The 19515-nt window shown below is 42.5% G+C and overlaps 2 protein-coding genes across 2 annotated transcripts; one reads left to right on the top strand and one right to left on the bottom strand.

Moving 5' to 3' along the window:
* Positions 1-173: 173 nt before the first annotated feature.
* LOC128744768 (DNA-dependent protein kinase catalytic subunit-like) lies at positions 174-15198 on the top strand. Its single transcript, XM_053841998.1, has 8 exons — positions 174-384; positions 442-1101; positions 1162-2390; positions 3621-4447; positions 4507-11501; positions 11567-11751; positions 12858-14132; positions 14200-15198. Exons 1-8 carry the CDS (start codon positions 246-248, stop codon positions 14959-14961), a joined length of 12072 nt encoding a protein of 4023 aa, XP_053697973.1. The 5' UTR covers positions 174-245; the 3' UTR covers positions 14962-15198.
* On the bottom strand, positions 14997-16240 carry LOC128744769 (tRNA (adenine(58)-N(1))-methyltransferase catalytic subunit TRMT61A). Its single transcript, XM_053841999.1, has 4 exons — positions 15986-16240; positions 15627-15926; positions 15269-15568; positions 14997-15208 (listed from the first exon to the last, which is right to left on the bottom strand). Exons 1-4 carry the CDS (start codon positions 16181-16183, stop codon positions 15074-15076), a joined length of 933 nt encoding a protein of 310 aa, XP_053697974.1. The 5' UTR covers positions 16184-16240; the 3' UTR covers positions 14997-15073.
* Between the last annotated feature and the right edge of the window lie 3275 nt (positions 16241-19515).

Raw genomic sequence — 19515 nt, forward strand, 5'->3', positions numbered from 1 at the left:
ATATCAAAATATTTAAAGTTTTGACCAGAATCGATATCGACACCGGCAATACTGATGGAACATTCATTCGTAAATAGTAAACAATAAGAAATAACATAAGGCTACACTAACGAATTACTAACCATTCTCAATTTCATACATATTCGTGATTTTACATGTTTTGATGATTTTATGGTTTGGCAAAGCACTTTCATGTAAAGATAAATAATTAGTTTCTTCACCACAGTGCATATATTTACATCGGTATGTCGGCTGATTTAGAAAAATATCTTGTGCTACTGAAGAACTGTCTGAATACACAGCATAGTGCTAAGGCAAAGGATTTTGTCGTTATCATAGCGGATTTAGTTGCTGGTGGTGAATCACACACCGCTGCTGAGGCCGGTAAGTATTGGACACAATTGGTCTCCGGAAGTTAAATAATGTTCAATTTTCCTACAGAGTATTCGTGTGATACAATCTTCAATTCTACGAGTGGTGTAATTTTTTTTCTTCAGTGCTCTATAAAAGCTTCTGGCCGATTCCAAAAAGCAAATGAGGAAATTTTCGACATCTTTCGCAAGCTTATACAGAAGCATAATCAGCTAGTCTGCAAATATGTTCCGGAAATCGTTCGAGAATCTGTATGTTTCATACAACCTTCGTCGGTTAGCGCGAGAGAGCGCGAATTGGCAACTGCCGTTCTGCAAGATTTACTAACGTACAAATGCATAAACAAAGACAATTGCGACATAGGTCAACTATTGGCTGATCTGTTGGCCATTTTCGATCAACGGAAGCTGACCAATCGCTTTCAGCAAAGCTTGCTAGAGCTAATCGGTTTGCTAACGAAAGACTACCCCGACTGTGTATCTGAGGAACAACAGCGAACGATTTTAAACATCATAATGGCTGTGCTCGAGAAACAGCTGGTGGAAGAGAGCTATCCATCGTTGATTTCAATTGCTGGTGCTCTGCATGGGTTGAATCACTATTTGATTTTTTTCGCTCCCGTAGAATGCAACTACGACGACGATTCCAACGTGTATCGACGCATTTATGTGCTGGTGAAGAAGCTGTCCGATTGGGATGATGCCGTTAGAGAGCGACAAGCTTTCAGAAGTAAATTATCGTTTTGTCTAGATTATCAACTATTTTGGGTTAATTTACCGCTTTTTACAGATGCTTTGCGAATAATAGAAAACCATGGTTTCCTGTTTTCATATTATCTTTACAATGACTATCAGTATTGGCAAAAAATTCTGACCACTAAATGGATTCGATCAACTATCGAAGATCGCAAAGTGGGCATATACGCTCTCTATTCGTTTCATTACCAAGTTTCGCAAGAATTATTACGTCGAGATAAATTAAGTGTCGACGGGAGCAGCTCAACCAGTTTGCCTGATAATCGGGAGGCACGCATTGCTGTGTTAAATCATTTTATGAAATACTTCAAAAGTGTACTTGTTGCCGCGGACTCGAAGCCCTTCGAGGTACGCATTGCGATACGGGGATTCGGTGCGATGGCTGAACCATGCGGTAAAATGATGTCGGATGAGTACATGAACGAGTTGCTGCTGCTGGTGATGCAAAGAACCGAGTCAGCGTATATGGCAGATGACAAATCAAGAGATTCGTTAGAGCATTTACCCGATTTTGTCCAGGCACTATCCGACATAATGGGCCATGTAAGCGAGCTGTCAGGTGTTCAGTTGGCTTCGTTGCAGAATATTGTTATTGGTTTGATTAAAGATTTCCATTTTTTGAGCACGTCGCATCATGAGCTTATTGTTAGTTCTTTAATGAAAACATTCGATAATTTGAGTAAACTAGGAGGTATGGTTTTGGAGAGTTTGCTCGATAAAGTTGTCATGAGAGGCATAATTTGGAGTTGTTCTCATATGCTGGTGGTTGATGCCGATCAGAACAGAGCAACAGAAGAAAAGTCCGACTGGAAAGATTATGTCACCTATAAGCATTACGTTCCCCTCTGGAAGGGATTATTATCGCAAGGCGCCAATCGGTTGCTGGATAGAAGAGAACTTGTTAAAATTGTCCATACGCACGTGATTAAGAAATTGTTTGCTATTCTGGACAAACTGGATTTGAGCACTAGAAAGCGTACTGTAAAGGATGAAACCGGCGAAATGCAGGAGCTGTTTTTCTGTGATCCTAATATTGATCTAGTCCCTGTGAAACCTAAGGATTTTCATATATTCTTTAATTTAGTGGACTTGTATCAGGATTTATTACGTTATAATACGAATGTTAACGAGTACTTCGAAGAGTGGATACCGATTTATTTCGACTATATGGTGAAAAAGTCAGTTAAGCATCCCTTGGTTAGTGGTTTTGTAAAGCTGATAGATTTGGGACTGTTGATAGCAGACGGTTTGGAGCACTTTAAGGTAAGACACTGAATGAAATTTATAGTTTTCAGCTTAGCTTATACCGACCCTGACATACAGTTAACGAGAAATTAGCCCTCATCATGTATTCATGACTACCCTGATTGCTTTGAGTGTGTTGGTAAATAGGTCTTAATGGCTCTTTAGTTGCAATTTTTTAAATGTAGTACAGTAGATTCGCTAGGATAAATGTTTATTTGTCTCACATTATCGCTAATCTTTAATATGCAACTCAGTTCCATCGACAAAAATGCTTTTCTGATGAAAAAACTGCTTATGAGCACATGCCCTTCAACATCATCTCAGCATAAAACATAAAGCATAAAACACACACACAACACTAGCCTCATCGCGTATCGCATTTTCCTTGCATATTTTAAACAAAACCGGCCCTTCACTTCACTTGAAAAGCAGTAGTTGGAAACATTTAATTGTAGCACATCCATATCTGGCTCACTTTCTGTCAATATATCTCCGCAGCTGGCAAAAATTTACAAAATATAAAAGCACACGAGCAGCTAATCTACATTTGCGCATGCAAAAGACACTCTGCATGCACTATGAAAAATATGTATGTACAACTGGCGTAAAAACTTGCGCAGTTTTCATCCACCGAACTTTTCACCAAAAATTTGCATTTTAACGACTTTTACTCATATAAGCCATTCCATATAAAAATCTGGCAGGTTTTATTTACTTTATTCTTAAACATAAGACGAAATGCATGCCGACTGCAAACCAGATGATTCCAAAATCATTCCGGTAAATGAGCGGATCGATTTTTCAGCGTGCATCTATTTCATGCGGCAGGGGGATTCTTGTATTCTTTCTTTTGTCTCTTGCTCGTAGTAACACAGTGGTGCCATACAAAATGCTAAGATTGTGGCTTTTTCGACATGTAGTAAAGAAATCTAACGGAAGATATGGCAACATTACGTTGGGTAAAGAATACAGGCGAATTTTGTGTTAAGCTCTCGCGTGACTTTAGCTGAAATGTTCATCATATGTTATACAATACTCCCGTTTTTTAATAACATTTCTCGTCAAACTGCATGTACACACACAATGCGTTTGGTTATTTGTCGCTTACAGTTTCTATTCTATTCGCAAAACAATACAAATATAAAATGATGATATCTTAATGATCACTAATTTCACCTTAAAAGGGTACAAGCACTTGTAGTCTATTTTAATTGCGAGAACGACTAACGCTCCTTTTATCGTTTGCAGGTTAATCGTTCGTCCGGCAAAGCCGCTACAACCAACCTGTTAGTGTGCTACATGGAACTGCAAATCGCCAAGGCTCGTCATTCTACCGGGGAACTACAGCTGACTTGCTTGCGGTTTGTTCTGGGTGCGCCAATTACGCTCCTGGAATGTTTTCTCGACGATACCAGCGAACTGATTGAGGTCCTGCAAATCGCGTTCAAGCTTGGTAAGGGCATGCTCGCTTTGGCTAATGCTGCCCTGAGCTGCACGAAACGCGTTGTCGCACATGATTCTCCCATTTCGAAGGCTGGTCGTGAAAAGGTTCTCACACGCATTCTGCCCCTACTGGATAGCTATCTGCAAACTCGTGACGCTATTCAGGACGCGGGAATCGTCAACAGTCGGCTGGCTAAATTTCAAAAGAAGCGCAGTGTAAATTTAACTCGGAGTAAAATCGAAAAAATCAAATTACAACATGCGTTGAATAGTTCCGAAACCGAGTTGGTCAAATTTCAGCGTCGTGTTTTGCTATTTCTTGGCGAGCTGGAACCCAACTTGTGCACGAAAATGATACTGCAAGATGTGGAAACTGAGGGTGGTTGTAAGGAGGAAACCGACAGACCGTTGGTACTGTGGGACTTGGACTCGAATTGTAACATATCGTTGCAGTTGCTAAGCAGAGTGGGCGTTCGGCCAATCATCAAGCTGGATACGATAATTGCGCGAGTCTGCACGCTTGCCGTGAGTTCAAGCGATCGGAAAACCAAAATGGCAGCTTGTGAGTTGCTTCATGCTTTGATTTTGTACGTTATTGGTATCCAGCACCAGGATAGGATGATTAAGCTTTGGTAATTTTTTGACAAATTTGTTAGGAAGATGTAATTTTGAAATTTTCCTCTATTTACAGGACCGAGCTGTGCTCCCACATGTTACAGCTTGGTACCGATTCGGACCTACCCGTGTGTCAAATGTTCGAACCATTGATATTTCAGGTCATACATTACCTAACGCAGCCGTCCAAAATCAATCTGAAGGGAACGGAAGTGTTGGCTAACCGACTAATGGAATCAATATCGCACCCAACGGATACGAGCGTGCGCGATCTGGCAGCTCGCTGTATTCGCGAATTTCTTGTTTGGAGCATCAAACAGACTCCAGCCGGCCAGCAGAGTAGCGTTTCTTCATCGGCTGCCATTAACTTGAAAGTAATCCTAGAGAAGCTGAGAACCTTCAGCTTGGATTCGAATCCGAATCGTAGGCAGGGAGCAGCCCTTGCGTTTAATAATATTTATCGTGTCCTACGTGAAGAGGAAAGTCACATAGATCGGAGCTGGTTCGAGTTGTTTTACGTGTTTTGTGTTAATTTCATGATTACTGAAGATTTCGATAGTTCAACGACCAACTTGGAGCAGGTATCAGCCACCATCGATCATCTGGTGCGGGTGCTTATCGTGAGAAAGGATATTTTCAACCGATCGAGCGACACAAGGGTGATTCCTAACACATTTCGTGGTGGTTTACTGAAGGACTTGGTTGTGTGGTTGCTAGGACAGTGTAGTTCTCGCGAGATGAACTACCGACATAAGTGTATGGAGGTGTTTCTGAAGCTAGCGCCGGCTGTAGAAGGGTGCCAGTCGGGTGCAGATTTCATCGGAAAGTTTATCAGTGACGCAGCCGTTTTGGATATATGTGATCACGTGGGTGTGATACATGGCATTCGAGCGGCTCCCAACTTAGAATTTAGCGCTGCGGGGCATCTACCTTTGAGTGCGAATATCTACCTTTGGTTGGAATATTTAGGATCAACACTGGATATGTACTATTGGGTGTTGAAGAATTCTTTGCTGCAAAATTCGGAGCTATTCTTGGCAAGGTCTAACCTTTTTGTTACGGTGAAGTTCTTTTTGGTGACTGTAATGAAAGCATCGATGTGGGACCTGATGACGATGCTTCGTCCGGGTATTAAAGACGATAGTAGTGTGAGCATCGAGTTTCGCGTTAGTGCCGATAAAATTGTTAGATATAGTGTGCAAAAGTGCACTATAACGGTTAGGATTGTCGATCTACTAAGCCTGGCGCTCCCCCAGAGGTACTGTCGAAGCATTCCGACAACATTTTGGGAATCGGAGGAAGTGGTGAAGTTTGTGGCAGATTTAGTGTTTGCGCCTCAGAAGCTAGGGTTTGATTTCGAATCGTGTCAGGAAACGATCGTAAAGTTGCCCAAGAAAGTCGAGGAACTACTGCGCAGGCTGGAGCAGTTTGAGCATGTGCAGTTCATGGAAAGGTTCCATCAGAGAGTGTCGAAAAAGTTTATTCCCACAATAAGGGATATTTCCGATCGTTTGAGTGATCTGATGAAGGCGGACACTATCGGACTGGAAGACAATAATTTAGTCAAGGGTCTTTTATTGATCGCAAAGCGTTACTGCTGGCATAAGGAACATTTCAATAAAACACACACTATGTACTTGGATTTGATGCCGGAACAAATACTACACACTATTTTTGCTGGGCTAAAAGAAGACCATTTTGATTTCCTTGTTCAGGCAAGGCTAACTCCGTCGGTAAAAAGGTTTTGCACAAATTTATTACGTATCGTGTTCAATTTAAAATCAGCTAAATTGATGGATTTGCTCGTATCATTGATGTCCACCGACAACTATATGCGTTTATTCGCAGAGAACAAAGAATCTACAATCCAGCATGGCGAGTACTTCGGAAATCTTTTTGGAGAGGTTATTTATGATTTTATTGTGCAGCAACTGCCCGAGAGCTTGGAAAGATTATGGCAAATTTTGAGTCAGGAGAACTGTTCAACCGTGCTTCGATTGTTATGCAATTTTCTCGAACATGTTTATCAAAAGAAGCGATCGGATGTCGATATCCTGAAGGTAGTGACCGAACAAATTTTAGCTGCTTGGGAAGTAATTAATACGAAAGCTTTCCTTGAGGAAAAAAAGTTTGCTTCTACCGATTTACGACTAATTGAGTTGATGTCGAACGTGGCCATGGCCAGTCCAATTCCTCTCAGTCAAATTGCACGTAAAGCTGCTGGGCTTCAGCAATGGCTGCTAGCTTTAATAGAGAATCCGCAGCACAGCTTAGATTTGAAGTCAAAAGCCTTATTTCTGATTCCAACCATCGTCGGCGAATCGGATTTTGACTCCCCAACGGTTCTGGACGCCCTGCAGAAGTTACAGGACGCACATTTCCCTTTGCGTTCGACGGAATTCGCCTCGGGGAGCGTTGAAAGGATTAGTTTCGAAAGCTGCATCGTTGCGCTGTTGGATGCGATGGTGGTATCAAAATCACCGGTTCTTTTGAAGGCTGTCATCAACGCTACAGCCGCGGATCCGGAACATGTAGCCGAACACAAAATCCGACCGGCAATTGAAGAATATATAAAAATCCAAAATAGTCATCAACAGTGTTACAACTTAAAGCAAATTTTGGCTAAGTTTTGTGATGAATCGCTCGATCCAAGCATTCGAATTACGGTTTTCAGACGATTCTTGGTAACCGCAGTACGGGCTAGCACCGTTGAAACCATATTGGCTTTCTACAAACTGAATATCAAAAAGATTTACGAAATGATTCGCAGCAACTACGGACAGGTCGGTTCCGGATGGGAAGCTGAACAAGCGCTGGTTAATCGGTTCGGTGGTTTTCTACTGATCGAACTGTACGTCGCTGTACTGCCTCGCGACTTGATAATGAACGATGAAGGCACGGTAGCCAAATATTTATACGCAGAAAGCGAAAAAACCCCGGGAAAAAAACTCATCACCGATCTCACGAAAAAAGCGTACGATGCGCGCTCGGATGTTTTCCTAACACCGGACTCACCGTCTGCCGAACTCTTTCGAAAGTACCAATGCGCTGCCTATCGAGCGCTAGCCGCCATCATCAGCAACACGAAGGACGACCTACAACTGTACAACGTTCTGCTGTTCCGTGAAACCCACGAAAAGAATGAGTTCATTTGGAGAAAGCTGATCAACTGTTCCGATGATATGCTGTACAACTGCTGCAGTCAGGAACTGGAAGATTACCCAAAAATTAAAGACAAAATTGTTTCGATTCGACGGATCACCTCTGGGGCGGAAAAACCTGTCAACCGTTTCAAGTACATTCAAATGACGAGTGTTTTCGAATCCTCACTAAGTCAGGATGTTACTAAGCTGGATTTGAACTTTTCGGTGGTGAGAACAACGCAGGAAGCGGTTGCTCGAGAAGTCGATGAGCTGAGCTTGTTGCAGTTGAAGAAACGGACTACCGTTTCACTTGAACAGTCGAAGATAAATGATCACGAGGTAATGGCTACGCTCTGTGCCGTTATCCAGCACATGCACGAGAACAAGATCACCCCTACTGAAGGGGAACGGATTGCACCGCCACCTTGGATTAAGTTTCTAGCCGCCTCTTTGCGTGATCAACAGCAACATAGGAATGTGAGGATATTCCTAGTGAAGGCTATCGATAACTGTCGTCAGTGGCTGAAACCGTACGCGTCCACCCTGATACCACCGTTGATGCAGGTGATCGTAGACGAGTGCATTGCTTCGCAGCTCAACACCTTTTTGACGGACTTGATTGCGCTGATACTAGAGTGGAGCGACGCATATGAACCGAGCAGCCTGGATGAAATCAGCCTAGCGTCGGGATTAGTGAAATTTCTAATGAGAAATTGTTTTCACAACAGGAAGGAAGTTTTTCGTTTGAATTTGGAGTTGGTCAAGCATCTGATAGAACGTTGGAAGGCTGTAATTAGTGTGCCAGTTCAGCTGCTTTATGACATGATTGGTCCGACACAGGATCCAGAATCTATGCAGAACCTGTGCGGTTTACAGCTGAATGCAATCGTTATGGCAAACGGGCTTGTTCCGTGGACCGAAACATCAAAGTTTGATTTTATAAGAGCGATTTTTCGGTGCCTAGATTCGGAGAAAACAGCAGTCTACCGACCGGCTTCCGAACTGTTGGGCATGTGCTTGGCCAACCTTTACCCAGCTGGAGAACAGAGCGAGGACGAACGGTATCAGAACGAATTCCTGGTCAAACTGACGTCAATGCGAAAGAAACAGGAGAAAAAGTTTACAGACATAATCTATGGAATTCACAAAGCCTTTCCAGCGATTGTTGATTCTTTTCTGATCGTTGTTTCGCATGGCATTCCAGGCGCCGCCGGCGCTTCGAAGAAAATTCTTCTCGAACTGTTGCTTTCCCGTGTTGAAACATTCCGAGAACAAGTGTATCGTGAGTTGATCTCTCTAGATTTAAAAAGTATGTTGATCGATCGTCAGTATCAGCTGCTGGCATTACATCTGATAAATAAGTCTCTAACACTAATGTCAACGCAACATGTCGAAGACATGCTTGATCCCGTCCTAGCGTTGAATAGCAGCGATCGCTCAGAAGTTCGTGACATAGTTTACGAAGTGTTAATTTTCATTCACGAAAACCGCCGCCAAGAATTGTCGCAAAATACTGCGCAAAAGCTTAAGAAAGCCCTTCTGGTTGGAATGAACGACGCTGACCATGCGATTCAGAGTCGCATCTTCGACTTTTGGACCGACGAATCGCGCTTCCCGGTGGAGATAGACGCACGGTTCCTGGCGGTACTGGCCAATCTCTATGACCCCACACAGGAGGCCAACTACTTAGGCTATGCAACACAAATCCTTATCGATTCCGCTGTGAAAAACCCGGAATCCAAACGGCGCATATTCCAACACGAATATGAAACGGATGTAAAGTTACGAGAATACTCCATCGACACACGCTGGCGGCAGCGAAACTCCTTCGCAACGGCGCCTCTGTTTGTTGAATCGCAACAGCGGTTCTTCACATCGGCGGATGGTTCGCAAATGGAACGGCTGATTAAGGCAACACAATTCGGCGCCGAAGGTAACGTGTTCGAGCCGACTGTGGATCCTTCGGTTATGAGTCAACCAACAACGAACTTCACCATTCCCACTCAAAACTCGCTACTTTTCGAAGTTAACGCACCGATTTTAGATCGCAGATCGCGTCGGGCGGCTCCTTCGCCAGCTGCTGCATCCACCAGCGGCAGTTCAAAATCCTATCACAATCTCCGCAGGCGTATTCTTAAGGACAAAGAACGCACAGCGCGCGATCAAGCTCTACAAGCTATCGAGCGTCACAGTTACGAGATAGTCCGAAAAGTAGAGAGCCAAAAAATGAAACAAGGCGAGGTAGTTCTGTACCGTCGCTACAGAATTGGAGATTTTCCCGATCTGCTAATCAATAGTCTTGCACTGCTGCTACCCCTGCAAGCTCTGTGTCGACGTGATCCGGCCCTTGCACGACAGGTATTTGTGGCTATCTTTTCCGGAATTCTAGAAGAATGGGAACAAAACGAACATCCGCTAAACGACGCGATACTAATCATTAGTCAATCCATCCAGAGTATTCTTTCGGAAACTAAAAGCTGCGATCCGAATTTGTTCGGGGCACTGATCGAGCTGGCGATGAAACGTCCAAAGGTCTTCGACCTTACCGCAGATACTGTGACTGCCGTTGCCTGCGGAGCAAACATGATGACCATGGGAGTGCTGTATTTGGAAAATAAGCTGCACGAATATGACTTCCCGGAGGGATCTATCGTGTCCCGTTCGTCATCCGTTTCGCTGGAGGCACTTCATTGGATCAAACTAGCCGAACTGTGCCATGCGCTGAACGAATATGACATCCTAGCGGATATTTTCTCGGACAAAATGGATAGTGACCCTCGCCTAAAGGAGTCCATCGAGCTAGAAAGTAATGGAAATTTTTACAAAGCTCGAGAACTGTACCATCACATGATACGCGACAATCAAAATCGTATTGCGGAGCAGAATTTCTGCTATCAATCGTACTTCAATTGCTACGCGCAGATGGGTATGTGGGAGGAGTTGATTGTCGTTTTGGAACAGCAAACAGAGGGTAACACCGAAGAACTGTGGACCGACGAATGGAACATGGAGAATATTCTGCCGAAGTACTTCCACGCCAATACGAGGCTCAACTTGGTCGGTGATGAGAGCGGGAAAGACTTTATTACGCTGCTGGAGAGCTGGATGCTCAATCCGGAACGGGCGGAGTATATAAAATTGAATTTTGGCGAAGAGATAACCATGCTGCAGCTCGCCAGCCGTGAGTATTCCCGTGCGAAATTGTATTCCGATCAAGTGTTGCGTCATTTTCTGCGAGAATGGAGCTATCTGGACACCCTATCCGATAAGCTGAGAGTTCGAAAACTGCTGGATATACGTATTATATCGGAGATACATGCATACAGTGACTTGTTAAGTAAAACTTTACAGGAAGTTAGTTTGAAAAAGCTGGTCACCAACTGGCAAAACTCATTTCCTGCTCGTTCCGATTCGCTAATTGTTTGGGATGCTCTGCTGGCTTACCGTAAATTTGCAAGGATTCAGTTAGAAACCCGACTGGAATCAACGGTTGATGATAGTTTGCTGGAAAATGACTTCGCAAAACAGCTGACGGGGGCGATTTTCGAAACGGAACTTCATTTGTTGGACGCTGCCTTTGAGCAGAATAATTTCCGCTTTGCCAGAAAGATCATAAAACGGTTGGAGATGTTGGCGGATGAGCAGAATGAAACCGGATATCGTTGGAGGATTGCTCAGCTTAAGATGAGAAGAATATGCGAAATGGAATTTGGTGACGATTTGATGGCAACAGCGCAAAAGTTGGGGAAAAATTGGCAGCGACTCAGAACTGTTGTTGAAGATGAAGGCTTGTCGCAGTATTCTGAAGTGAAGATCGAGAGATTGCGGGAACTGTATTGGATGTCGGAAACGATGAAAAATATTACGCACGAGCATTCTGAGCTAGATGTTAATTGTATCAGAAGATCGTTGCCCTTAATTGGGGAAGGTAATTTCGATTTTTTTACGTAATTACGTAGCATTTAGATATTTCTTCTAACCTCGCATATTTAGGATCACTGGAAAATGAATTAAATAAATATTCATTGGAATGCTTGCAAAGTGCAGTCAGCGTTGCAAATGAGGTTTATTTGAACAGCAGCTCAGCTCAGTCTAGGGAGTGTGCAGTTTTGGCGGACTGTTACCTCAAACTTGCACAGTTTTGCTACGACGGACTTGAACAGGAACCCGTAGGAGAGGTAAGTACTTGAAGAGTGTGTATTAAGATAACAAATTATATTTTTTATTATAAATAAAATCATCTGACTTGGATAATGTGTACGTCGAACGCCTAATATAGCGATGAAAGTTCGCTTAGCTAGTAATGAGCTACCAGCATGGTAGCACAGTAAATGCAAAAGATACAGCTAAATTGTATTCCGCTTAATTGTAGATAACTATAGTTTTACAAATGTCCCATATATAGGGTCAGGTGGGACAAGACGGGTCACTAGGGCTGTCCTGCACTCAGTGCACCTATTTTGATTATTAAAATGTAACATCTCTGCCAAGCAAAATTCGTAAATGTTATGCATGGGGCATTTATAGAGACAATTATTATACATAAGATTACTGAACTAAGTATTGCTCTATCTTAAGTATTATTTACGGCGTACTCTCACTTCACACTGAGTGGTGCGCAGAGAGCGCTATTAGTGCTCCGCCCAGTGTAAACTGGGCCGTTCGGTTGCTCAAAGTTCGGTAAAACTTTACCAAACTTTTTAAGTGTGCAGCACCGCTCAGCGATTCGAACATACGACGACTAGCTTGTTAGACCAACTTGATACCTCGAAGCTACCTAGACGGCCCAATACCGATTATCTAGAATTAAAGACTAGAAGCGTGGAGCGTATCAAAAGTGGGATAGGGATGGTAAAAAGCGGCTTAATATTTGCCGAGTAAAGTATTTGGAAACTCCATACATAGGTTCGGGATGAGTAAAGTACGCTGGCAGGAATAAATCGACTGCGGCGGGGGTACTGGAGTCACCATGAAATTCGCGTTAATGAATCCTAGCGTCTCGTGGTGAACAGACAACACTGCTCCTGGAATCAATTTATGATGAGGCTGGGACCAAGTGGATGGGAAAGGAAACCAGCTTTGGCCTTTTTCAGATGAAGCCCAAAAGTTTTTTGTGCTGTCTTCGAATTCTTCAAACCATTTGAATTTCAAAGTAAACCCCCGCAAGATTTACAACCCCACAATATTCCAGAGTTAATTATTATAGAATCGAAACACAGGAGAAACAGATCCACCATTCCTCGAATAAATCACTATTTACAAACAGGTTTATCTTTCCTTTCAGACCTGCGACCGTGAGCGCCAATTGATCTCGTCCCTTTTGGCAGCGATGGAGCACGGATCACGACCTGCTCGGCAGCTGTTTCCTTGTTTGCTGCAGCTGCCGTACTTGCAGGACGGTTCACTGCAGCAATCGTTCAGCGAAGCCAGTGCATCGGTACCGGAGTGGATGTTCCTGCCTTGGATTCCACAGATTCTCTCGCACGTTAATTTTGCCGAGGAATCTTTTCTCGGCGAACTTCTGCTGCGCATTGCCACCAGCTACCCGATGGCTCTGTACTATTCGGCAAAATTGGCATACAGTAATTTTTGTAAACAGAAACCTGACCGCTCTCCAAGTGGATTCGCTCGCGAATTGATGCAACTGTTGAATATACCGAAATTGGATCGCTTCACCGAAGAGCTATGCCAAATCGTGGTTCCTAGTATGAAAGTATGGAAGATTGCCAACGATATGCTTATTAAACTGTCCATGGCGACTGATATATCGAGCACAGAAGAATTTCGTGCCTTAGTTACGGATATGATGCAAAATATATTCCATGAGGCCCCACAGAATCTTGGCCGAGAGCACCAGAAGGTTCAGCCTCTCAAAGCGGAGTGGCTGAAGTTATTGGATTATGATTGCACAAATCAGAAAAATGATATTCGCAAGCAGCTGGATAATATACGTAAGGAAGCTGAAAAATTGGTCCCCAAACATAGTTCACTGCAGTTGAGTAGGTTTTCTCCATGGCTGGCCGAGTACCATTTTAATGATAGAGAAGAAATGCTGGAACTTCCGGGACAGTACAACGTGGATCACAAGCCAAATGTTGTGAATCACGTGAGAATCGTTAAGATTTGTCACGAACTAGAGATGTACAAGACGCTTCGAAAACCGATACGAATAAGAATTATGGGAAGCGATGGGAAAGGGTATGATTTTCTTGTTAAATACGGCGAAGATTTGCGCCAGGATCAGCGCATTCAACAGCTGCTCGGTACGATATCTAAGCAGTTATCCTGGGATCAGCATTGCAAGGAGCACCAACTGTCCGTTAGGACATATGAAGTTATACCCATTAGGGATGATTTTGGCATTATCGGTTGGATACCGAACACTTCCTCGCTGAAGAGTGTTGCCGTACGAGCAATGGTACGCTTCAATCCGGGAGGAGATGTGTCTAACGAAATCAATCGGGATTATGGGCATTTTCTCACGCAAATTTCTGGTGTTCCAATGGATCGTATGGCGGTTGTTTACGGAATGGTTGCTGCTGCAAGCACTCCGGAAAAGGTAAACAACAGGGTTGATCTTCTGTCACATGTTCTCCCTAAATATTTTACCAAATTTATCGTTATAGATCATGCTGAAATTCAATGAGCTTCGTTCAAAAATCAAGGAAGATACTTTGAAGCGTGCCCTATTTGAGATGGCCGTTTCTCCGGAATCGTTCTATAATTTACGTGGCAACTTTGCGAAAAGTTTAATGGCGATGAATATCTCTTGCTGGATTCTCGGAATCGGTGATAGACACACTTCGAATTTACTGATCGATCGCAGTAACGGAAGGCTGGCTGGTGTGGATTTCGGTATTGCATTCGGAGCCGGGACGCGAGACCAAGCGGTTCCGGAGATGGTTCCCTTTCGATTGACACCGCAGTTCGTTAACGTGATGGAACCGATGCGAACATCCGGTTTGATGCACAAATGTCTAGTTTACAGTCTGGCTTGCTTGAGGAACTCGAAAAAACTGCTGAGATCGGTACTGGAAGTGTTTGTACGAGAACCGACATTGGACTGGTTAGAAGCCGCTCGGCGGCGTTTCAACCAGGATGACGCAAAGAATGTGCTCAGTTGGGATCCACAAACACGCATAAACATTGCCATAAGAAAACTGAACGGGGCCAATCCGAAGGTATTGATAGCGGAAGAACTTCGATTTGGACAGGTCGCATTCAATCGGGATTATTTGAATGGCTACCTGAAGTTGCTGGAGCTGGATAAGCTGCCCATGGCGGAAAGTAATTTAACGGTTGAACAGCAAGTCCAGGTTCTAATACAAGCAGCCACGAGTAGATCAGTATTAGGAATCGCTTACGGTGGGTGGTTTCCATGGTTCTAGTTGAAGCAAATTATAACATGTAGTGTTTTGTTGAAAAGTAAAGTCTTGTTATTATAATTGCATATTTGCGAGTTTTTGTTTTACAAAACTTAATAGTCATTGTAAGCCCGTGTTACCGAGCAAAAATTGGTGGTAATTCAGCGACTGTTAAATAGCCTGTATGCCCAGCGATACTATTCGGAGCACTTGAAGTGATATATTTTTTCATTTCCTTCGGCGTTTTTGTTTCTTTGTCCGACTCTGTTTTCTAAAAATGAAATAAAAATAACAATAATAAAAACAATTGATGAATAATTCGAATCGTTACCTTATGTTTTACGAACTCCAAATCCATGACAGGAACGTTTTTCACTCTGACAACTTCCTCAAGCTGCAGCACTTCCAGATTGACTATATCGACAAACCCGTGCTGCTCCAGCGCTTCACAAACGCGTCCAGATTGCTCGATGCACGGGGAAAATGAACATAGTCGACCACCTTGCTCCTTCAGCGCTTTGACAGCGTGTGGTATGGCAAGCTGAGGAGCCGGCAGGTCCAGAAAAACCGCGTCCGCCTTTCCGTTCAGCTCCTCACCGAAACCATTTTCACAAACATCTCGATGTGTGACCTACGTTTTTAATGAATTGTAGTTAAAATAATTTAAAATGTATATTGCAACAATTTACCTTCACAAAGTCGCCCAATCCGTGAGACTGGAACTCGTCTTGCGCTTTTTGAACTCGCTCTTCGTGGAAATCGAACGTATACAAAAAGCCGTGTGGCCGAATTGCACGCAGAAAATAGTGCGATAGCGAACCGGATCCGGTTCCTGACTCTACCACAACACTACCGGGTTTGATTTCCAGCTGATACAAAATCATGCTGATATCTGGAGTGTACAAAATTTGCGTTCGATGCGGCAGCGTTTGTGTCCACAGTTCCGGATTTGGCTGCAAGACGTGAGCCCAACCCTTGGTAAGATCAACCTGTAAGCGAGGTAGTACTAAAGAATTATTCATAATCATAATTATTTGGATAAACACACCTTCGAACCATACGGTACGCCGATAATGTCCTTCACTTTCAAGGCACCGAAATTTGTCTGGAACACATTGTCTATTAGTTCGCCTTTTTTGTTTTTAATTTGCGGAACTGCTTCAATTGCGTACACATTTGTCACTGTAAGATATAATATAACGGTATCTCCTTCGTCGATGGTAGTTTTCGGTTGTGAAAAACTCATATTTGCGTCGTAAAAGATTTTTATTTAAAGGTTTTAAAACAATCGCCGGCCAATCCACGCAGTACTTGGTAACTTTACCTGTGATTTGTTTACAAACTTGAAACGCCACAATTTAATGTGTGAGAGAGAATCTGACAGTCTGTTCATTATGAGAGAAAAAGAGAGTAACATTAATTTTCTCGAGGTTGTTCCGTTTTCCATACCAAAACTGAGAACAGACACACGTTTCAAGCAAGCACGTGGCGTGGAGACGATGCAGTGGTTACAGTTGAAGGCGGTAGAAATTTGAAAGCAAAATTGATGAAATTGTTAAAAAATTTGATAGATTTGAACTTACAATTAGTATGAATTTGGACTTAAATTATGTTAATTTAGATTTAAAGCTTGAACTTAAATTAAACTGGAAATTCAACTTTGAATTGAACTCAAAATTGGACTTACAATTCGCCGCCATCCAAATTCCAAAAAATCCGCTAAGAGCTATCCGTCCGGTGCAACTAAGTTTTTGACAACCTGCGGTAAGACGTAGTCCTACGGCAATAAAAATATTATTGTTAGAAACACTCTATAACAGCAAACTTTTTTGCGGAAACAAACTGATATTCCAGCATATTTTTGTAAGGGAAATATTTTGTGTTGCCAAAAACGGATACTTTTGTTGCCAAAATCGAGGCATGCCAAAATTGAACCATGCCAAATTCGAAATCCTACTGTACACGTTTCACTATAATATGGTTACTATATATTATATTATCATCTGTAACTAGCGGATAGAGCAAACAAACAGCAATGCGGAAACTCCGATAGTGTTAAAATTTTTGAGATCAAATTGTACTCATTGAGAGAAAAATACAAATTTAGTTTTCAGATCAAAAATAAAAGTATTTAGCAGCACTGCCGCAAAAAACTAATATTTTTGTCGGATTCCTCAGATGATTTCCCATGAAAATGTTGAACAAAGTTTTTTTTTCTAAATTTAATATTTACGAAGATATAAGCAAAAGAAAATAAGCGAATTTGACGAAAATGATGCTTGTTCTAATAAAAGCCCGGTTCCCAAAAATCGAGGGAAAGTCCGATCGGCACCAAACTTGGGATTTTTGCTTCTTGACTCAAAACGAACAATCTGGCCCAGTTTGGTGAAAATCCGAGAAGGTCAATTACAGGTGACTCGGACACTTGACGTGGAATGACCAATTTACATTACACTCAACCCCCGCTAATATGAAAAACAGCTCGTTCAGATTGGGCGAGTTCATTTTTAATCTGAATATTTGGTAACTCAAAAGGGGAATCTCATTGTCAAACTTTGACAACCAGTTTAAAATTTCGAATATGGCTGCCTTGGCCAGAATGCCAGTGTCGCTGTTTTTCTATAGGACTCATTGTGGTAAACATGATGCTAACAATCTGTATCAAGTCTGTGAATCGGGAACTTCATTGTCAAAGTTGCTCATTGTTATTTATCTGTTCATTATCTGTGCGCTGGTTGGTGTTGTCATCAGTGGATTCTCCGCTGTGTTTTTATGCAAGTGAAATGGTTTTAAATGCTCTTTTTCTTTTCGTCCGGATGAATAGAATCCCACAACTGCGCCCTTTTGCACCGATTTTTTCAGAAATTTGAAGCAAGCGAAGTTTTTAATCACATTACTTGGTAGCCATTTGAAATTTTAAACTGGTTGTCAAAGTTTGACAATGAGATTCCCCTTTTGATGACTCTCAGGCACACACACATTTGCATATATAATGTAAATACATTATCTGAACATGTGTGATGCTTACCACGCGCACTGCAGCGACACTGACATTCTATATATATTGATTATACTGTATTTTAATATACAAATTTTCCTCACAGTAAAATGTAGAACAACTCCCCCCTTTGTTTAGCCTAATAAAATAAAGCGGGTAGCATTTAAATATTCGCCATCAGTACAAACCATTTCCCCGAATACCATTTTACGGAACACCAATTCTCGGTTGACCATAACGCGGAATATAGAGTTTCGCAGAATACCATTTCGCGAAAAACCTTACACGGGATGTACCATTTCACGGAAAATCTTTTCGTGGAAAGTATAATTTCGTAGGGGTGACCCAACTGAAGGAAAGTAATAGAGGTCAGTAGAACTAGGGAAATAAATAAACCTAGATAGAGGTGATCTCTACGGGGGGCTGCCCCCCCGCAGTGGCCGGCGCTTCCGACGGCAGGTCGCCGGCAATACTCGCCGCCTGTGTCCGTCTCGCCCTGACGCACTTGTTATTGACTAATGTTTTATTAAGTTGTCTAAAATTTCTCGAGTTCGATTAGTTTTCGAGTTACGCGAAAATTTCTGTTTTATTTGTATGAGAGTCCTTATCCCCCTACCACAGGGGTGAGGGGTCTTAAACCATCATAAAAAAAATCCTGCCTACAGAACCCCCCACATGCCAAATTTGGTTCCATTTGATTGATTAGTTCTCGAGTTATGCAGAAATTTTCAGAAATTCCATTTTTTAGGAGCCCCCCCCCCCTCCTAAAATGGGGAGGGGTCCTAATTCACCATAGAAAAAATTCTTGACTCCACAAAACTTCACATGCCAAATTTGGTTCCATTTGCTTGATTAGTTTTCGAGTTAAGAGGAAATTTGTATTTCATTTGTATGGAAGCCCCCCTCTTAAACGGAGAGGACTCATAATTCCCCTTCTAAATAGGGGAGGGGTCTCAATTCACCATAGATAAAAAACTTGTCTCCAAAAACACCCACATGCCAATTTATGTTCCATTTCCTTGATTAGTTCTCGAGTTATGCAGAAATTTGTATTTCATTTGTATAGGAGCCCCCCCCCTCTTAGTGAGGGGAGGAGTCTCTAACCATCATAAGAACCTTCCCTGGCCCCAAAAACCTCTACATGCAAATTTTCATGCCGATTGGTTCAGTAGTTTTCGATTCTATAAGGAACATCCCGACTAACAGACAGACAGACAGACAGAAATCCATTTTTATAGGTATAGATTAAATCGGTAGCACCCTGACCAAACAGCTTTTTTGCTGCTATTATGAAGTATACCGCAGTTCAACACCAAAATCATTTTTTATGCGAGGCCATATTGCCATATTCTAGTAGCTCGCAAACAAAAATTTATCAAAGTAAAGTTGACCAAACTCGTGTTTTAGTCTTTTGACCTTGAAATGCGGTCAGGCATATATTAATATTTTTTGAAACGAAAACATTCAAAAATGTGTGGTTAACATTCACGTCTCTCACGCTGAGGACCCGGGTTCAAATCCCCACCACGCAGAAGTCACGAATGACCTAAGCTGTTAAAGTGACTATGAAACAAATTAAA

Source organism: Sabethes cyaneus, chromosome 3, assembly GCF_943734655.1.
Source record: "Sabethes cyaneus chromosome 3, idSabCyanKW18_F2, whole genome shotgun sequence".
Taxonomy (NCBI): Eukaryota; Metazoa; Arthropoda; class Insecta; order Diptera; family Culicidae; genus Sabethes; species Sabethes cyaneus.

Bases quoted from the DNA above. Each gene is read 5' to 3' on its own strand.
- LOC128744768 (XM_053841998.1), top strand. From the start codon at position 246: ATGTCGGCTGATTTAGAAAAATATCTTGTGCTACTGAAGAACTGTCTG. The intron at 2,391-3,620 runs GTAAGACACTGA...TATCGTTTGCAG, and splicing joins ACGGTTTGGAGCACTTTAAG to GTTAATCGTTCGTCCGGCAA. The intron at 11,502-11,566 runs GTAATTTCGATT...TCGCATATTTAG, and splicing joins GTTGCCCTTAATTGGGGAAG to GATCACTGGAAAATGAATTA.
- LOC128744769 (XM_053841999.1), bottom strand. From the start codon at position 16,183: ATGAGTTTTTCACAACCGAAAACTACCATCGACGAAGGAGATACCGTT. The intron at 15,927-15,985 runs GTGTGTTTATCC...CCTCGCTTACAG, and splicing joins GCGTACCGTATGGTTCGAAG to GTTGATCTTACCAAGGGTTG. The intron at 15,569-15,626 runs GTAAATTGTTGC...TTAAAAACGTAG, and splicing joins GATTGGGCGACTTTGTGAAG to GTCACACATCGAGATGTTTG.